Source organism: Anolis sagrei, chromosome 2, assembly GCF_037176765.1.
Source record: "Anolis sagrei isolate rAnoSag1 chromosome 2, rAnoSag1.mat, whole genome shotgun sequence".
In the NCBI taxonomy this organism is placed as follows: domain Eukaryota; kingdom Metazoa; phylum Chordata; class Lepidosauria; order Squamata; family Dactyloidae; genus Anolis; species Anolis sagrei.
Genome location: NC_090022.1, coordinates 7,106,447 through 7,125,838, shown reverse-complemented (window position 1 = coordinate 7,125,838; position 19,392 = coordinate 7,106,447). Strand labels below are relative to the sequence as shown.

At 46.6% G+C, this 19,392-nt stretch overlaps 1 protein-coding gene across 1 annotated transcript; it reads left to right on the top strand.

The window, feature by feature from the left end:
• Positions 1-3,878: 3,878 nt before the first annotated feature.
• LOC137096278 (zinc finger protein 2-like) lies at positions 3,879-19,224 on the top strand. The gene is made up of 5 exons (XM_067465320.1): positions 3,879-4,028; positions 8,676-9,268; positions 11,586-11,671; positions 15,458-15,578; positions 17,885-19,224. Exons 2-5 carry the CDS (start codon positions 8,740-8,742, stop codon positions 18,913-18,915), a joined length of 1,767 nt encoding a protein of 588 aa, XP_067321421.1. The 5' UTR covers positions 3,879-4,028; positions 8,676-8,739; the 3' UTR covers positions 18,916-19,224.
• The last annotated feature ends 168 nt before the right edge of the window (positions 19,225-19,392 follow it).

Below are 19,392 nucleotides of genomic sequence, written 5' to 3'. Positions count from 1 at the left end.
GCAGGGTCGAGAGCAAGGGCCTCCCCAGAGGATCTTTGGTTCCGAGGTGGGACGTAGAGGGAGATCCGTTCGGATAGATACACATGTGGCTGTGTGTCATCGAAAATGGCTACGCGTGTCAGTGCTGACACACGTGTCATAGGTTTGCCATCATGGTGCTCAGCCTTCCTTATGGTCCAGCTCTCACATCCATAAGTTACTATGGGGAATACCATTGTTTTAACGATGCAAATCTTCATTGCCAATGTGATGTCTCTAAAGGTAAAGGTAAAGGTTTTCCCCTGACATTAAGTCCAGTCGTGTCCGACTCAGGTGTGGCGTTCATCTCCATTTCTAAGCCGAAGAGCTGGCATTGTCCGTAGACATCTCCAAGGTCATGTGGCTGGCATGACTGCATGGTGATGTCTCTTCACTATTTTATCAAGATGGGTCCTTGCTCTCCTCCCAAGAAGTAAACATCTTCTGATTTCCTAACTGCAGTCTGTATCTGCAATAATCTTCATGCCTAGAAATGATGTCAAGCACCCCCTCTCCCCCCCCCCCCCCAAATCTGCAAAGGACAAGGGCACCAGACTACACAACAAGGGTTAAGTCTTGGTCACATTGCCAAGGCACTGACAACAACAAGGACCCCACGAGGCTTTTGGGAAATGGCTGGATCTTGGAACTTCTGCCCTTTGTGAGAGTTGCAGTTCCCCCAAGGACCGAGCGATGGATCATGTTATCTATCAACTCAGCTCCCATCCGCTGACTTCTACCAAGAGAAATAACTCTTTGCTGCCTGACTTGGACTGCAAGCCACTTCCGCTTCCACAAACCTTCCCCAGGGGCATGGGATTCCCAGTTCTTTTAATAAATCAATATTGTAATAAAATAATAAAGATGTGGGGTGGGAAGGGAAATTTTATATGAACTTTGTATGCATGAGATGCCATCCGCTTCCCTGCCTTCCCCTTTTCCCTCTTGACCTTTCCCTTACAAAAAGTGACCCAGGACTCTTTTGTTGATTTATTTATTTATTTATTTATTTATTTAGTACACTTGTATACCGCTAATATCTCAGCCTGTGCGGCGACTCATTGCGGTTTACAACATATTTAAAAATACAATATTCACTTTAAAAATATAAAATAAAATATAAAAATACATACATATACATACATAGTATTGGGCCACCAATACAGACCGGAACATCTCATAGTTAAAGTCGTAATCCAATTCGTTATCCTTGATTGCTAGTCCATGATCAAAACATCATCACATCGGAATTAGTTGAAAACTTGCTCGAACATCCAAGTTTTCAGTTTTTTCCGAAATGCCATTAGCGAGGTGGCTGATCTTATTTCAGTAGGGAGGGCATTCCAAAGCCGGGGGGCCACCACAGAAAAGGCCCTATCTCTCGTTCCCGCAAGCCGCACTTGTGAAGCAGGCGGGATGGAGAGAAGGGCTTCTCCTGAAGATCTTAGGGTCCTGGTGGGCTGATAGGCCGAGATACGTTCGGATAGGTATGTAGGGCCAGAACCGTTTAGGGCTTTAAAGGTCAAAGCCAGCACTTTGAATTGGGCTCGGTAGCTAATCGGTAGCCAGTGGAGCTGGTACAGCAGAGGAGTTGTATGCTCCCTGCGCCCTGCTCCTGTTAATACCATGGCTGCCGCCCGTTGGACTAATTGGAGCTTCCGGGCCGTCTTCAAAGGCAACCCCACGTAGAGAGCATTGCAGTAGTCAAGGCGGGATGTAACCAGAGCGTGGACTACCGTGGCCAAGTCAGACTTCCCAAGGTACGGTCGCAGTTGGCGCACGAGTCTTAACTGTGCGATCAACTCATCTGCATGAAAAATAGCCATTGATTCCCTTATCTCGTTTTCTGAGCTTGACTGGGGAGATGAGGAAGTTATGAGACTTTGGAAAGAAAAATGATTGAAATTACAAAGGATAGCGTTGATCCCTTTCGAGGTCCGCAATCCGACCCTGCTGTTTCTTCCCCCAAAACCATTTCCAACAGGAAAACCTTTGTTTACAGCGGTCACACCTTGCCGGCCAAGACAAAGCCTCGCATTCCATTCTGGCTGGCAATCTGTAATCCCATCATTTCCCCATGGCCTGCGGTTGTCCTGCCTTGCCTGCTTCTGATTCGTCCATACTCAGAAGCAAGGAAAGCCTGCTGATTGGCTCTCCAGAGGCAGAGGGCGGGTGGGACATTTGAAATGTTTTCCTTTGTATTTTGTCTATAAATATGCTTGTAAAATGCCTAGCAGTATGCTTGTGGTGGAATGATTCCTGCAATGCATCCGATATCAGCTGAATCGCAAATAAACGCCTCGGTCGCTTGAAAACCTTCTTCCACTTTGATGAGGATTTATTATTTTAAATATTAATATTTTAAATTGCTGAAATTGGCTTCACTGGCCTCACCAAGGTTTATTAAGGACTCTCTTTGGTGCAGTCCTCGGGATCTCCTTAGAATCATAGAATCATAGAATCAAAGAGTTGGAAGAGACCTCATGGGCCATCCAGTCCAACCCCCTGCCAAGAAGCAGGAATATTGCATTCAAATCACCCCTGACAGATGGCCATCCAGCCTCTGTTTAAAAGCTTCCAAAGAAGGAGCCTCCACCACACTCCGGGGCAGAGAGTTCCACTGCTGAACGGCTCTCACAGTCAGGAAGTTCTTCCTAATGTTCAGATGGAATCTCCTCTCTTGTAGTTTGAAGCCATTGTTCCGCGTCCTAGTCTCCAAGGAAGCAGAAAACAAGCTTGCTCCCTCCTCCCTGTGGCTTCCTCTCACATATTTATACATGGCTATCATATCTCCTTAGCTCGGGAGATCCTCCTAAAAGCAGCTCGATATCAGAAATACAAACCCTGTCATGGCCTCCACGTTTTCTCCCTCTATTTCCCAGTTTCCAATCAGTCTGGTTGCCATCACACTGTTTTGTTTTTGTTTTGTTTTTTGTTTAACTGCAGCCCAGCTTTTGCCCTTTCTTCTTTCACCTTGCTTAGAAGGCCCCTCGGCTCCTGATGGAAAGGAGATTCCACCTGAACATGAGGAAGAACTTCCTGACTGTGAGAGCCGTTCAGCAGTGGAACTCTCTGCCCCGGAGTGTGGTGGAGGCTCCTTCTTTGGAAGCTTTTAAACAGAGGCTGGATGGCCATCTGTCAGGGGTGATTTGAATGCAATATTCCTGCTTCTTGGCAGAATGGGGTTGGACTGGATGGCCCACGAGGTCTCTTCCAACTCTTTGATTCTATGATTCATTTCAAAATTCCCTGCTCGAGCGGTGATGGCACGATCGTCAGCATAGATTAAACTTTCTGTGTCTTCTGGCAGGGGTTGGTCAGTTGTGTAAATGTTAAACATTGATGGCCATCTGTCAGGGGTGATTTGAATGCAATATTCCTGCTTCTTGGCAGAATGGGGTTGGACTGGATGGCCCACGAGGTCTCTTCCAATTCTAGGATTCTTTGATTCTACATATATACATATATACACACACAAAACACATATACGCAGAATGGGCCACAGCAACGTGTGGCAGGGGACGGCTAGTAACTTATAGTCTATTTCATTTTATGTTTTCCCTTGGGGGCTGTTTATTTGTTTTGTGGCACTGAATGTTTGCCATATTTGTTATTTCTTGTAATCCGCCCTGAGTCCCTTTGGGGAGAGAGGGCAGGATATAAATAAATAAATCTATATAAATAAAAATGTCATGCTTGTTTGTGGGATTAACATAACTCAAAAACCACTGGGGGAATTGACACCAAATTTGGACACAAGGCACAAGCTGTCTGGGATTCCTCCAAGGAGAGGAGACAAGAACTGGAGGACTAGGAAATCCTAGAGGGGCGGTTCAAGCAGCAGCACTTCCTGGTGAGAGGCTCCGCCCCTTCCTGACACTCTTCCTGGGGAAGGAGGAGCCCAGGTGGCTTCAAGGGAGGAAGCATCCAGAGTAGAGAAGGAGGAGGAGGAGGACTAGGAAGAGGAATAGGGCTGGGTCCTTGTCTACTTCCAAGGGGAGAAGAATCTGGTGAGTCCCCCCAGTGTATTACCCCAATGGCCCCCTCCTTGTGGACTCAGGCAGGATGGCCATCTGCAGGGAGGGATTGGATGGTGTCCTCTTGCATGACAGAAGAGGGCTGGACTGGGAGATATGGAGATCAGATCTATCTCACAGTGAAATTATTGAAGAGAGATGTTGACAAGCTGGAATGTGTCCAGAGGAGGGTGACTAAAATGATCAAGGGTCTGGAGAACAAGCCCTATGAGGAGTGGCTTAAAGAGCTGGCCATGTTTAGCGTTGAGAAGAAAGGCTGAGAGGAGACATGATGAGAGCCATGTATAAATATGTAAAGGGAAGTCATAGGGAGGAGGGAGCAAGCTTGTTTTCTGCTACCCTGGAGAGTAGGATGCAGAGCAATAATAATAATAATAATAATAATAATAATAATAATAATAATAGGATTTAAAGGTGAAACTGCAAAGATTGTGGCACAAACCAGTAGAGGTGGTCCCAGTGGTGATCGGCACACTGGGTGCAGTGCCTAAAGGCCTTGGCCTGCACTTAAACACAATCGGCGCTGACAAAATTACCATCTGCCACCTTACATCAAACTGCAAAGACTGGCACAAACCAGTAGAGGTGGTCCCAGTGGTGATCGGCACACTGGGTGCAGTGCCTAAAGGCCTTGGCCTGCACTTAAACACAATCGGCGCTGACAAAATTACCATCTGCCACCTTACATCAAACTGCAAAGACTCTGCACAAACCAGTAGAGGTGGTCCCAGTGGTGATCGGCACACTGGGTACAGTGCCTAAAGGCCTTGGCCTGCACTTAAACACAATCGGCGCTGACAAAATTACCATCTGCCACCTTACATCAAACTGCAAAGACTGGCACAAACCAGTAGAGGTGGTCCCAGTGGTGATCGGCACACTGGGTGCAGTGCCTAAAGGCCTTGGCCTGCACTTAAACACAATCGGCGCTGACAAAATTACCATCTGCCACCTTACATCAAACTGCAAAGACTGGCACAAACCAGTAGAGGTGGTCCCAGTGGTGATCGGCACACTGGGTGCAGTGCCTAAAGACCTTGGCCTGCACTTAAACACAATCGGCGCTGACAAAATTACCATCTGCCACCTTACATCAAACTGCAAAGACTGGCACAAACCAGTAGAGGTGGTCCCAGTGGTGATCGGCACACTGGGTGCAGTGCCTAAAGGCCTTGGCCTGCACTTAAACACAATCGGCGCTGACAAAATTACCATCTGCCACCTTACATCAAACTGCAAAGACTCTGCACAAACCAGTAGAGGTGGTCCCAGTGGTGATCGGCACACTGGGTACAGTGCCTAAAGACCTTGGCCTTCACTTAAACACAATCGGCGCTGACAAAATTACGATCTGTCAGCTGCAAAAGGCCACCTTAATGGGATCTGTACGCATTATTCACCGATACATTAGAATCATAGAATCATAGAATCAAAGAGTTGGAAGAGACCTCATGGGCCATCCAGTCCAACCCCCTGCCAAGAAGCAGGAATATTGCATTCAAATCACCCCTGACAGATGGACATCCAGCCTCTGCTTAAAAGCTTCCAAAGAAGGAGCCTCCACCACACTCCGGGGCAGAGAGTTCCACTGCTGAACGGCTCTCACAGTCAGGAAGTTCTTCCTAATGTTCAGATGGAATCTCCTCTCTTGTAGTTTGAAGCCATTGTTCCGCGTCCTAGTCTCCAAGGAAGCAGAAAACAAGCTTGCTCTCTCCTCCTCCCTGTGGCTTCCTCTCACATATTTATACATGGCTATCATGTCTCCTCTCAGCCTTCTCTTCTTCAGGCTAAACATGCCCAGTTCCCTAAGCCGCTCCTCATAGGGCTTGCTCTCCAGACCCTTGATCATTTTAGTCGTCAGATACTTGGGAAGTGTCTGACGTGTGATCCAATTCAACAGCCAGTAGAGTGTCTGCTGTGGGCTCATCTTGTTGTGTTTCAAATAATAATGATGATGATGATGATAAATTTTATTTATACCCCGCCACCATCTCCCCAAAGGGGACTTGGGGTGGCTAACATGAGGCCAAGCCCAAAGATAGATTACAGCAAAATAAAATACAGAATGCAGACAACAAAAAAATTACATCAGAATTAAATACATATTTATTTTTATTTATTTGCTTTATTTCTATACCGCATTTTTCAGCCCGATTAGGCTGAGATTATTTTATCAATATCTGTATTTTATTTATTTATTTATTTATTTATTTAGAGCTTTTATAACCCAGTCTTCTCGACCTCCGAAAAGGGACTCAGGCCGGCTAACAGCAGGAACTTCATACCCAAGTAGGATAAACATTATAGCATCATAATACATTAATACATAAAATACATTAAAATACAGATCATACAATTACAAGAAGCCAGGTCGTCAAAGTAAAATCACAAATTCATCACCATCCGCCGGTGTGGTCAGCAGATATTGACTCGATCATCATTCTGCAAATGCTATATTCCAAAGCCAAGATTTTACCAGCTTTCTGAAAGTCAGGAGGGAAGGGGCAGATCTAATCTCCAGCGGGAGAGAGTTCCAGAGCTGAGGGGCCACCACCGAGAAGGCCCTGTCCCTCGCCCCCACCAGACGCGATTGCGAAGGAGGTGGGACCGAGAGCAGGGCCCCTCCAGAAGATCTTTTTATCCTTTACAATTTAGCTTGTAAATCGCCTAGAGCATCTTGGATGGAGAGTGATTAATAAGTAATAAAATGATGATGATAGTAGCAAAATAAAACAAATTAGCACATTATAAAATTGAACAAAATGGGCAGGCCAAATGGACAAGGTAAAATAATAAAACCCTGGGTGAGGTAGGGAGGAAAATATGTAATTGGGGGGAGCCCCAAAAGCATGAACAGTGGGGTTATGCTTTCAGTTTAGGATGGGGGGAAGGGCATCATGGGGGCAACACTGTAGATCAGGGTTTCTCAACCTTCCTAATGCCGCGACCCCTTAATACCATTCCTCATGTTGTGGTGACCCCCAACCATAAAATATTTTCGTTACTACTTTAATAACTGTAATACTGTTATGAATCGTAATGTAAGTATCTGATATGCAGGATGTGTTTTCATTCTCTGGACTAAATTTGGCACAAATACCCAATATGCCCAAATTTGAATAATGGTAGGGTGGGGTGGGGGGGGGGGGTTGATTTTGTCATTTGGAAGTTGTAGTTTCTGGGATTTATGGTTCACTGGCAATCAAAGAGCATTATGAACTCCACCAACAATGGAATTGAACCAATCTTGGCACACATAGCTTGTTCAAGGAGCTCCACTGGCTGCCATTTATTTTCCGAGCCCAATTCAAGGTGCAGGTGCTCACCTACAAAGCCCTGAACGGTTTGGGACCACCCTACCTGCGTGACCGCATCTCCATCTACGAACCCACACGCTCGCTCCAGTCATCTGGGGAGGCCCTGCTCGTTATCCCACCTACGTCGCAAGCGCGCTTGGTGGGGACGCGGGACAGGGCCTTCTCTGTGGCGGCTCCCCGACTTTGGAATGCCCTTCCAAAAGAGCTTCGTCAGGCCCCTACTTTGGCAGCTTTCAGAAAGAACCTAAAAACTTGGCTGTTCCGATGTGCCTTCGCAGATTAGGAATCCCCATCCCAAGTCCTAGATGCACTTTAGCACAACTAATGTTGCTGCACACCGCACTTTAATCCTATGTTCCTCCTGCCATCTCAGCACTTTTAACCCTGTACCCCATTGCGCTGGCCGAACCAGTTTTAATAGTGTCTTGATGTATTGTCATTGTGGTTATTTTGCTTAATTGTTTGATTTGCTTTGTTTATTGCTGTGTTATGTTTTCTATTGTATTGTGTTTTGTGGCTTCGGCCCGTGTAAGCCGCATCGAGTCCTTCGGGAGATGCTAGCGGGGTACAAATAAAGTTAATAATAATAATAATAATAATAATAATAAATACCAACAGAAAATACTGGAAGGGTTTGGTGTGCATTGACCTTGAGTTTTGGAGTTGTAGTTCAGCTACATCCAGAGAGCATTGTGGACTCAAACAGTTATGGATCTGGACCAAACTTGGCATGAAAACTCAATATGCCCATATGTGAACACTGGTGGAGTTTAGGAAAATAAACCTTGACATTTGGGAGTTGTGGTTGCTGGGATTTATAGTTCACCTACAATCAAAGAGCAAACTGAACTCCACCAACGATAGAATTGGGCCAAACTTCCCACATGTAACCCTCATGAGCAACAGAAAATACTGTGTTTCCTGATGGTCTTTGGCGACCCCTCTGATACCCCCTTGCGACCCCTCCAGGGGTCCCGACCCCCAGGTTGAGAAACGCTGCTGTAGATGGAGCAAGCAGAAATGGGATAAATGGTCACTCTCCAAAGGCACATCGGAAGAGCCAAGTTTCCAAATTTTTCTTGAAGGCTGCTAAGGTGGGGGGCTTGCCTATTCTCACCAGGTCGTGAGTTCCAAAGTCGGGGAGCCACAGCAGAGAAGGCTTCTGATACAATAAATAAAAATAAATAAATATTCACTGCCACGGTCTTTTGCCTTTTCCTCCTGTGAGAACACTCAGAAGCAACCCAGGTTTGGTGAGTTTCTCCAAGAATGCTTCTAATATTGGGTTTTGTTTGATACCCAGGGCTCCTGTGTCAGGCGTTTCATGAAATAATTTGACGGAGAAGACCTCCTTCCCTTTGGCTGCCATGGAGTTGGCTCTGGAGCCCAGGCTGAAGGCAGAGGAGTTAAAGCCACACAGTGCCAAGGGAGGAAGTGTTCCAGATGTCGTGTATTGTGAAGGAAGTGAGGGATTATGGGGAAAGGGAACACAAGATGTCCTGGATAAAGACGCACTCAGCTCAGAGTTTCATCGACGACACTTCAGGCAGCTCCACTACCGGGAGGTGGAAGGGCCACGGAAAATTTGGACCCGACTCCATGATCTCTGTTGCCAGTGGCTGAAGCCAGACCAACACTCCAAGGCTGAGATGCTGGATTTGGTGATTCTGGAGCAATTCCTGGCCATCCTTCCTCCGGAGATGGAGCGCTGGGTCTGGAAGTGCGGAGTGGGAAGTGGTCTCCAGGCGGTGGCCTTGGCTGAAGGGTTCCTCCTCAATCAGAAAGAAGACAGTGCAAAGAAGCAGGAGGAGCAGCAGCCAGACAGTGATGTCCTTCAGGCCCAGGAGATCCCACCAGACATCAAGCAGGAGGACAACGCAGAGGTCACTCCTTCAGGTGAGGATTCTTGATTGAAAAAGCTCTCCTAAAACACAGGGGCATTGGGTAGTTTCTGGGCTTTGTGGCCGTGTTCTCGCAGCATTTTTTCCTGATGTTTTGCCTGCATCTGTGGCTGGCATCTTCAGGGATCTGATGGTGGTAATGGAAGAGGAGTGTGGAATATCTAGGGTGGGAGAAAGAACCAATGTCTGTTAAAAAACACAAGCATGTGGACAATTTCAACAGAAAGGAAGAAACCATGAAAATGAACAAAATCTGGCTACCAGTATTAAAAAACTCAAAAATTACAACAGCAAAACAACAGAGAGGAAACAATCAGGCACATCAAATCACTCTCAACAAAAGATTCCCCCCAGGCACTTCCAAGCCATTAAATGCTAATCAAGGTGGTCAGTTGAAACATTCACACCTAGCTCCGGAAGACAAGAATTCCTTGTCCCACCCTGGTCTTTCCACAGATATATAAACCCCTTTTCCTAGTTCCAACAGACCTCACTACCTCTGAGGATGCTTGCCATAGATGCAGGCGAAACGTCAGGAGAGAATGCCTCCAGAACATGGCCATATAGCCCGAAAAAACCTACAAAGGCCAAGCTTCAGTTGGTTGCTACAACTTTTTTGGGCTGTATGGCTATGTTCCCATCTGCATTCTCCTGACGTTTTGCCTGCATCTGTGGCTGGCATCTCCGGAGGTTCCGCTGGCAGTGAGGCAAGTGGAGTGTATATATACCGGTAGAATGTCCAGGGTCAGGAAAAGAAGCCTTGTTTGTTTGAGGCAAGTGTGAATGTTGCAATTATTTATTTATCATGTCAGGAATGAACCAGACAGTTGTATTGCATTAAAAAACAAACAAGCAAACAAACAAAACACAAAATTTGCAGACTTGGAATTCTATTAAATGTCCTTTGACCAGTAGCTGGCCACTTGGAGTGTCTCTGGTGTTGCTATAAGAAGGTCCTCCATGGTGCATGTGGCAGGGCTCAGGTTGCATTGGTGGTCTTTGGTTTGCTCTTCTCCGCACTCACATGTCGTGGATTCCACTTTGTGGCCCCATTTCTTAAGGTTGGCTCTGCATCTCATGGTGCCAGAGCGCAGTCTGTTCAGCGCCTTCCAAGTCGCCCAGTTTTCTGTGTGCCCAGGGGGGAGTCTCTCATTTGGTATCAGCCATGGATTAAGATGCTGGGTTTGAGCCTGCCACTTTTGGACTCTCGCTTGCTGAGGTATTCCTGTGAGTATCTCTGTAGCCACATCCACTGTTTTAACATGGTGAGATGTGTTCCACACTGGACATGCGTACTCAGCAGCAGAGTAGCAAAGCACAAGGGCAGATGCCTTCACTGTGTCTGGTTGTGATCCCCAGGTTGTGCCAGTCAACTTTCATATGATATTGTTTCTACACCCACTTTTTACTTGATATTGAGGTAGGTCTTCCTGTAGGTCAGAGCACAGTCCAGAGTGACTCCCAGGTATTTGGGTGCGCTGCAATGCTCCAGTGGGATTCCTTAGCAAGCTTGATTGGTATTGAGTAGCCTTGTAGCTGCAAGGTTAATCAGAAGGGGTATTTGCACAGAGGGAACCCGGCTGTTGTTTGCCTGGAGGCCTTCGACAACACATCAAGCCTGATTTGCAAGAGTTTGAGTGGGATCCATCCATGAACATTTGAGTAACTGAGAAGAGTCAATAGTGAAGGCATCTTCCTTGAAGTAGCCAGGCCTTTGGTTCCTTGGCGTGTTTATTGCCTGGAGACATCCTTTGTCTGGGTGGTGTTTCATAACCCTTGATTACTTGCTATCTGGATGCATGAAAATAAACAAAATGTGGCTACTCATATTGAGAAACATCAGAATCAAGATAGTAACTAATAAACACCACCCAGACATAGGAGTCCTCCAGACAGCAGATGCCAGCCTCATATGCAGGTGAAACATCAGGAGAAAATGCTGCTAGAACATGGCCATACAGCAGTAGAAAATATTTTCCTAGTTATTTCTAGGTCTTCCAGTGTGATTTTATGTTCAATGCCCAGCGGAGACGCACTGAAGGACTAAGACCCAGTAGTAGTAGTAGTAAGTGCACCTTAGTGTTCCCATAGGTCAGAAACTGTTTGAAGGCACACAACAACAACTTAGCCAGAGCTCAAGATTCATGTGCCAAAGATGCCAGGAGACCTACTTTCCCTTTCTTCCCTTCCTTGTCTTTTTTCCTTTGAGAATCTCTGGTGATGGCACCGTGGGACTTCTTGAATTTAGAAGTTTGAAAAGCAAATTAAAAATGACTCCTATATTATTGTTATGGTTTCTTTGCCAAACCCAGGGGATGAGCCAAGGATGCTAGAAAGCTGTAGTCGTCCATCTCTTCTTCTGGATGGAGTGGAAATGACTTCTGGGCACCTGGACCAGGTAAGAAAGCACCTGTCGAGAAGGATGCAGTGCACTGTGGTCTTTGCTTGTTCCCAAAGTATTGTCTCACCTCAAAGTAGAACCACCTTGCTTAAGACACCAAAGAACACACCAGCAGTTGTCTTTGTAGTTTTATTTAAAACTAGCCGTTCCCTGCCACGCGTTGCTGTGGCCTACATAGGGTTCTGTGTGGGAGGTTTGGCCCAATTCTATCATTGGTGGGGTTCAGCATGCTCTGTGATTATAGGTGAACTATAAATCCCAGCAACTACAACTCCCAAATGTCAAGATTCTATTTTCCCCAAACCCTGTTTCCCCAAACAGGGTAGACCTGTAAGTCGCTCCAATTAGTGATGCCAGTTGGACAAATTGGAGCTTCCGGGCCGTCTTCAAGGGCAGCCCCACATAGAGCACATTGTAATAGTCTGATCTGGATGTAACCAAGGCATGGACCACGCTGGCTAAGTCAGATTTCACAAGGTATGGTTGCAGCTGGTGCACATCTTAGAAAACTATTTCTAGATTTCAGCACGTCAACGACTTAAATCTAGAAATAGTTTTCTAAGATCTACAGAGACACTCGCTGGAACACCTCAGCAAGCGAGAGTCCAAAAGTGGCAGGCTCAAACCCAGAACCTCAACCAATGGCTGATACCAAATGTATGGTTGCAGCTGGTGCACATCTTAGAAAACTATTTCTAGATTTCAGCACGTCAACGACTTAAATCTAGAAATAATTTTCTAAGATCTACAGAGACACTCGCTGGAACACCTCAGCAAGCGAGAGTCCAAAAGTGGCAGGCTCAAACCCAGAACCTCAACCAATGGCTGATACCAAATGAGAGACTCCCCCCTGGGCACATAGAGGACTGGGCGACTTGGAAGGCGCTGAACAGACCGCGCTCTGGCACCACGAGATGCAGAGCCAACCTTCAGAAATGGGGCCACAAAGTGGAACCCACAACATGTGAGTGTGGAGAGGAGCAAACCACTGACCACCTGCTGCAATGCAACCTGAGTCCTGCCACATGCACAAGGGAGGACCTTCTTGCAACACCAGAAGCACTCCAAGTGGCCAGATACTGGTCAAAGGACATTTAATCAGCTACCAAACTCACAAATTTTATATTTTGTCTGTCTGTTTGCTTTGTTTTGTTAGAAATGTAATATAATCGACTGGTTGCCCTGACACGACAAATAAAAGCTGGTGCACAAGTTTGAGTTGTGCAAAGGCCCTCCCGGCCGACACCTGAGCATCAAGTGACAGCGTTGAATCCAAGAGGACCCCCAAGCTACGGACCTGTGCCCTCAGGGGGAGTGTAATCCCATCGAGCACAGGTTGCCATCCAATACCCCGGTCAGCCCCACGACTGACCAAGAGGACCTCTGTCTTGTTTGGATTAAGCTTCAACCTGTTAGCCCTCATCCAGTCCATTACAGCAGTCAGACACTGGTTCAGGGTCTGGAGTTTGGTGGAAATGAGTAGTAGAGCTGGGCGTCATCTGCATACAGATGGCACCCAACTCCAAAACTCCGGATGACCTCACCCAGTGGTTTCATGTAGATATTATTTATTTATTTATTTATTTATTTGCTATACTTGTATACCGCCGTTTCTCAGCCTAGCCGGCGACTCAACGCGGTTTACAACAACTTATAACAAACAACAGTATACAGTTTAAAAGCATAAAAACACAATCCACAATACATATATCAATAAACAATCCAATTCATCTCTTGACTAAAATCGCGATCCAGTTTTGTCATCCAAAATGCCAGTCCTTCAATCATTACACTTATTGCACTGAGTTAACCGAACGCCTGCTCGAACATCCAGGTTTTTAGTCTTTTCCAGAAAACCATCAATGAGGGGGCTGATCTTACCTCCATGGGGAGGGCGTTCCATAGCCGCGGGGCCACCACAGAAAAGGCCCTGTCTCTCGTCCCCGCCAGCCGCACCTGTGAAGCAGGCGGGATAGAGAGCAGGGCCTCCCCAGAAGATCTTAGGGTCCTGGCGGGCTGATAGGCCGAGATACGTTCGGATAGGTAAGTTGGGCCAGAACCGTTTAGGGCTTTAAAGGCCAACGCCAGCACTTTGAATTGAGCCCGGTAGCAGATAGAATCATAGAATCATAGAATCATAGAATCAAAGAGTTGGAAGAGACCTCATGGGCCATCCAGTCCAACCCCATTCTGCCAAGAAGCAGGAATATTGCATTCAAATCACCCCTGACAAATGGCCATCCAGCCTCTGCTTAAAAGCTTCCAAAGAAGGAGCCTCCACCACACTCCAGGGCAGAGAGTTCCACTGCTGAACGGCTCTCACAGTCAGGAAGTTCTTCCTCATGTTCAGATGGAATCTCCTCTCTTGTAGATCGGCAGCCAGTGGAGCTGGTGCAGCAGAGGAGTTGTATGCTCCCTGCGCTCCGCTCCTGTTAGTATCATGGCTGCCGAGCGATGGACTAATTGGAGCTTCCGGGCCGTCTTCAAAGGCAACCCCACGTAGAGAGCGTTGCAGTAGTCTAAACGGGATGTAACCAGAGCGTGGACTACCGTGGCCAAGTCAGACTTCCCATATTAAAAAGCATGGGGGATAGAATGGAACTTTGCAGCACCCCACAGGTCAAAGGCCACGGGTCCGAGCAGCCAGGCTCCTCACTGGAGCAAACTATAGGGAGCATACAACGCGCCTTTTAAAACAGCTTCACTGGCTGCCAATAAGTTGCCGAGCCAAATTCAAGGTGCAGGTAATGACCTATAAAGCCCTAAACAGTTTGGGCCCCACCTGTCTTCGCAATTGCATCTCCCTCTACACAGTGGTTCTCAACCTTCCTAATGCCGCGACCCCTTCGTATAGTTCCTCATGTTGCAGTGACCCCCAACCATAACATTATTTTCGTTGCTACTTCATAACTGTCATTTTGCCACTGTTATGAATCGTAATGTAAATATCTGATATGCAGGATGGATTTTCATTCACTGGACCAAATTTGGCCCAAATACCTGATACGCCCAAATTCAAATACTGGTGGGGTTGGGGGGATTGATTTTGTCTATTTGGGAGTTGTAGTTGCTGGGATTTATAGTTCACCTACAATCAAAGAGTATTCTGAAGTTCAGCAACAATGGAATTGAACCAAACCTGGCACACAGAACTCCCATGACCAAGAGGAAATACTGGGAGGATCTGGTGGACATTGACCTTGAATTTTTGGAGTTGTAGTTCACCTACATCCAGAGAGCACTGTGGATTCAAACAATGATGGATTTGGACTAAATTTGGCACAAATACTCAATATCCCCAAATGTGAACACTGGTGGAGCTTGAGGAAAATAGACCTCAGCATTTGGGAGTTGTAGTTGCTGGGATTTATAGTTCACCCACAATGAAATAGCATTCTGAACCTCACCAATGATAGAAGTGGACCAAACTTCCCACAAAGAACCCCCACGACCAATAGAAAATACTATGTTTTCTGATGGTCTTTGGTGACCCCTCTGACAGCCCCTCACGACCCCCAAAGGGGTCCCGACCCCCAGGTTGGGAAACACTGCTCTACGAACCAGCGTGAACCGTAAGATCTTCCTTTCGCTCCCACCACCTTCACAAGCACGGTTGGTGGGGACGAGAGAGAGAGCCTTTTTGACCGGCCCTTTGTTTACAAAGTTTTAAGAGCTCTGGTCTAAACCGTCTCTTTAAACTTTCCTTTGGTTAGCTTAAAACTACATGGGGATTCTGCCTAAAAGTGAGGGCGGTGGAGAACAGAATGCCTTGTCTCCTTGCAGGTGACTTTCGAAGACGTCTTTGTGTGTTTTGCTGAGGAGGAGTGGGCCCTCCTGGGTCCGGAGCAAAGGGCCCTCCATAAGGAAGTCATGGAGGAGAATTACGAGGCGGTGGCCGCTCTAGGTAAGGATCTCACTCATGTGGCAGCTCCTTATGTGTCCAAGAGACTTTATTTGGATACCACGCCTTTCCTTTCTTACTGGAATCATCTTTTGAACAATGAATCCCAGGAAGATGCGTATTCGCTACCGAGCACAAGTGCTGGTCCAACTTACCTGTCCAAATATATCTCCCTCTAAGAACCAGCTCGTAGATTAAGATCTTCCAGAGAGGTCCTGCTCTCGGCCCCACCAGCATCACAGGTGTGGTTAGTGGGGATGAGGGACAGGGTCTTCTCGGTGGTGGCCCCATGGTTGTGGAACTCCCTCCCCAGTGAGATCAGGTTGACCCCTCCCTTCTCACCTTTAGGAGACAGCTAAAGGCCTGGCTGTAGAACCAAGCGTTCGGCCCATCTCATAGAAATATTTAAAATTAAAGTTGAAAGTTCAGTGACCCAGGACTGTTGCAGGCAATGGCTATGTCTCTGTGTGATATGTGATGTGTTTAATAATCTATATAAATAAAAATGTAATGTTCGTTTGTGGGATTAACATAACTCAAAACATAACTCTTGTCTTGTGGGGCTTCCTAGGTCACCTCTAAGCCCCTAGAATAATAGAATCATAGAATCCTAGAGTTGGAAGAGACCTCCTGGGCCATCCAGTCCAACCCCATTCGGCCAAGAAGCAGGAAAATTGCATTCAAAGCACACCTGACAGATGGCCATCCAACTTCTGTTTAAGAACCTCCAAAGAGGTTTAATCCTTACCGAAGTGGATTGCCGATGCTTTCCAAGTGTAGGTACTGTTATATAAATCATAAATTGTTGGTTGAGCTGCAGCAGTCTATATAAATTAAAATGTAATTTGTTGTTGTAGGTTTTCCGGGCTATATGGCCATGTTCTGGAGGCAATTTTTCTCCTGATGTTTCACCTGCATCTATGGCAAGCATCCTCAGAGGGAGTGAGGTCTGTTGGAAGTAGGAAAAATGGGTTTATATATCTGTGGAATGACCAGGGTGAGACAAAGGACTTTTGTCTGCTGGAGCTAAGTGTGAATGTTTCAGCTGATCACCTTGATTAGCATTCAATGGCTTGGAAGTGCCCGGGGGGAATCCCTTGTTGAGAGTGATTTTATGTGCCTGTTTGTTTCCTCTCTGTTGTTTTGCTGTTGTGATTTTTGAGTCCTTTAATACTGGTAGCCAGATTTTGTTCATTTTCATGGTTTCTTCTTCCACATGCTTGTGGATTTCAATGGCTTCTCTGTGTAGTCTGACATGGTGGTTGTGAGAATGGTCCAGCACTTCTGTGTTCTCATATAATATGCTGTGTCCAGGCTGGTTCCTCAGGTGCTCTGCTATGGCTGATTTCTCTGGTTGGAGTAGTTTGCAGTGCCTTTCATGTTCCTTGATGCGTGTCTGGGCGCAATCAAACAAACAGCCACATAAAATCACTCTCAACAAGGGATTCCCCCCGGGCACTTCCAAGCCATTGAATGCTAATCAAGGTGATCAGCTGAAACATTCACACCTAGCTCCAGCAGACAAAAGTCCTTTGTCTCACCCTGGTCATTCCACAGATATATAAACCCATTTTTCCTACTTCCAACAGACCTCACTACCTCTGACGATGCTTGCCATAGATGCGGGCAAAACGTCAGGAGAAAAATTGCCTCCAGAACATGGCCATATAGCCCAGAAAAACCTACAACAACCCAGTGATTCCAGCCATGAAAGCCTTCGACAATACATTAAAATGTAATGTTCGTTTGCAGGATTAACATAACTCAAAAACCACTGGATGAATTGACATGAAATTTGCACAAAATACACCTATCAGGCCAACAAGTGACCATCACTCATACAAACACTGAAAAACATAGTGGAAGGGACTTTAAAAGCCAAAGACAGCAAAAAGGCGCTACAGCGCATGTGCAAAAATGACTCCCCTGGCAAACAAAACACACAATAGCCTATCTACACTCTCTTCCGGACTACAGCTCCCAGCATCCCCTAGAACAGGCCCTTTAGGAGAGGAGGGTGATCCAAATGCACTGCTTCCAAGCTGAAAGCTTTCTTCTCCTTGGATTTATTTGAGAGCATTCAAATGATTACTTCAAATAAATAAATAATAATAAATACTGGGTTCTTGTGTGTTGTTGGATGCAAAGGTAATTCCAGGCCAGAGTTCAACACGTTCTTCATAATGTTTAGGGTGATGGTGGTGATGATAATGATAGTAAAAATAATCACACTAGTTCTTCATAATATTTAAGCAGGTGATAATGCTAATAATAATATCAATAACAATAATACAGTTTTCTCTCTCCAGGTCATAATAGTTGTGAGATGGAGAATGAAGAATCTCCATGCAGAGTGCAGCCAGAAAGGGCCGGACGTTCACATGAGGACGAGACAAGTTCAGGAACAGAAGCGAAAGAGGAACAGAAGGGGAACCCATTGCTTGCTTCTGTTGACATCTGTGAAATTGCAATCCAAGATGCAACAGATGAAAGTGAAGAGCACAGCAAGTGTCTTATCTCTGAGAATGGCTTCCATTTGACTTCTGGCATTACGAACGACACAGAGGAAAAGCCGGATGAGCGTCTGCCGTGGGGAGAGAGCTTCAAGTGGAACGTACACTCTGAGGGAAGTCCTACGGGGGAGAAGGTCTATACGTGCCAGGAAACGGGGCGTACCTTGACCGTGAAGGCCATCCTCACCGAGTACGAGATGAACCAGAAAGGGGAGAAGCCCTACAAATGCCAGGAGTGCGGCATGGGCTTCAGCTACAAGTCATCCTTCAAGACCCACAAGGTGGTCCACACCTTGGAGAAGCCCTACAAGTGCCTGGAGTGTGGGAAGAGCTTCCACTCAAGGCCGCACCTCAACAGGCACGAGCTGATCCACACGGGAGAGAAGCCGTACGCCTGCCTGGAGTGCGGGAAGCGCTTCAACCAGCGGCGATATCTCAAGGCACATCAGCTGAACCACATGGGGGAGAAGCCCTACCAGTGCCTGGAGTGCGGGAAGAGCTTCAGCTACAAATCCTTCAAGACCCACCAGGTCGTCCACACCTCGGAGAAGCCTCACAAGTGCCCCGAGTGCGGGAAGTCCTTCCACTGGCGGTCCCACCTCGATCGGCACCAGCGTATCCACACGGGAGAGAAGCCCTATCAATGCCTGGAGTGTGGGAAGGGCTTCATCGACAAAAGGGGCCTCACGACGCACCAAATGAACCACACGGGAGAGCGGCCCTACGCTTGCATGGAGTGCGGGAAGGGCTTCACGCACAAATCGGTCCTCAAAACGCACCAAGCGACGCACATGCCAAGGGTCGTCATAGAAATGCCAAGGGACTGAAAAAGAACTCATGTTTAAGGACATTACACGTTATACGAAATGGACGTAAGAGAAACCCTATACATCAGACATGGGCCAACTTCGGCCTGCTCTCCAGGTGTTTTGGACTTCAACTCCCACAATTCCTAACAGCCGGTAGGCTGTTAGGAATTGTGGGAGTTGAAGTCCAAAACACCTGGAGAGCGGGCGAAAGTTGGCCCAAGCCTGGCATATATTGTGACATATAACTAACTGGCTGAAGTGTAATTTTTGAAAATAGTTTGTGTAGTCATACTTTTAAATGCACTAAAGATTAGTTTTTGGACAGTTCATGGTGCCTCCTCTTTTTCCTCTCCGTAATCTCTATCCTTTTGGATCCTTCAGTCAGCCATCTTCCATTTTTCCTGTTCTCTAGCTTATGGACTCCAAGTCCCATCTATCAGGTGACTTCTTCACTATTTTAAGTTTTGAAGAGTTTGTGTACCAAGTTGGGTCCAG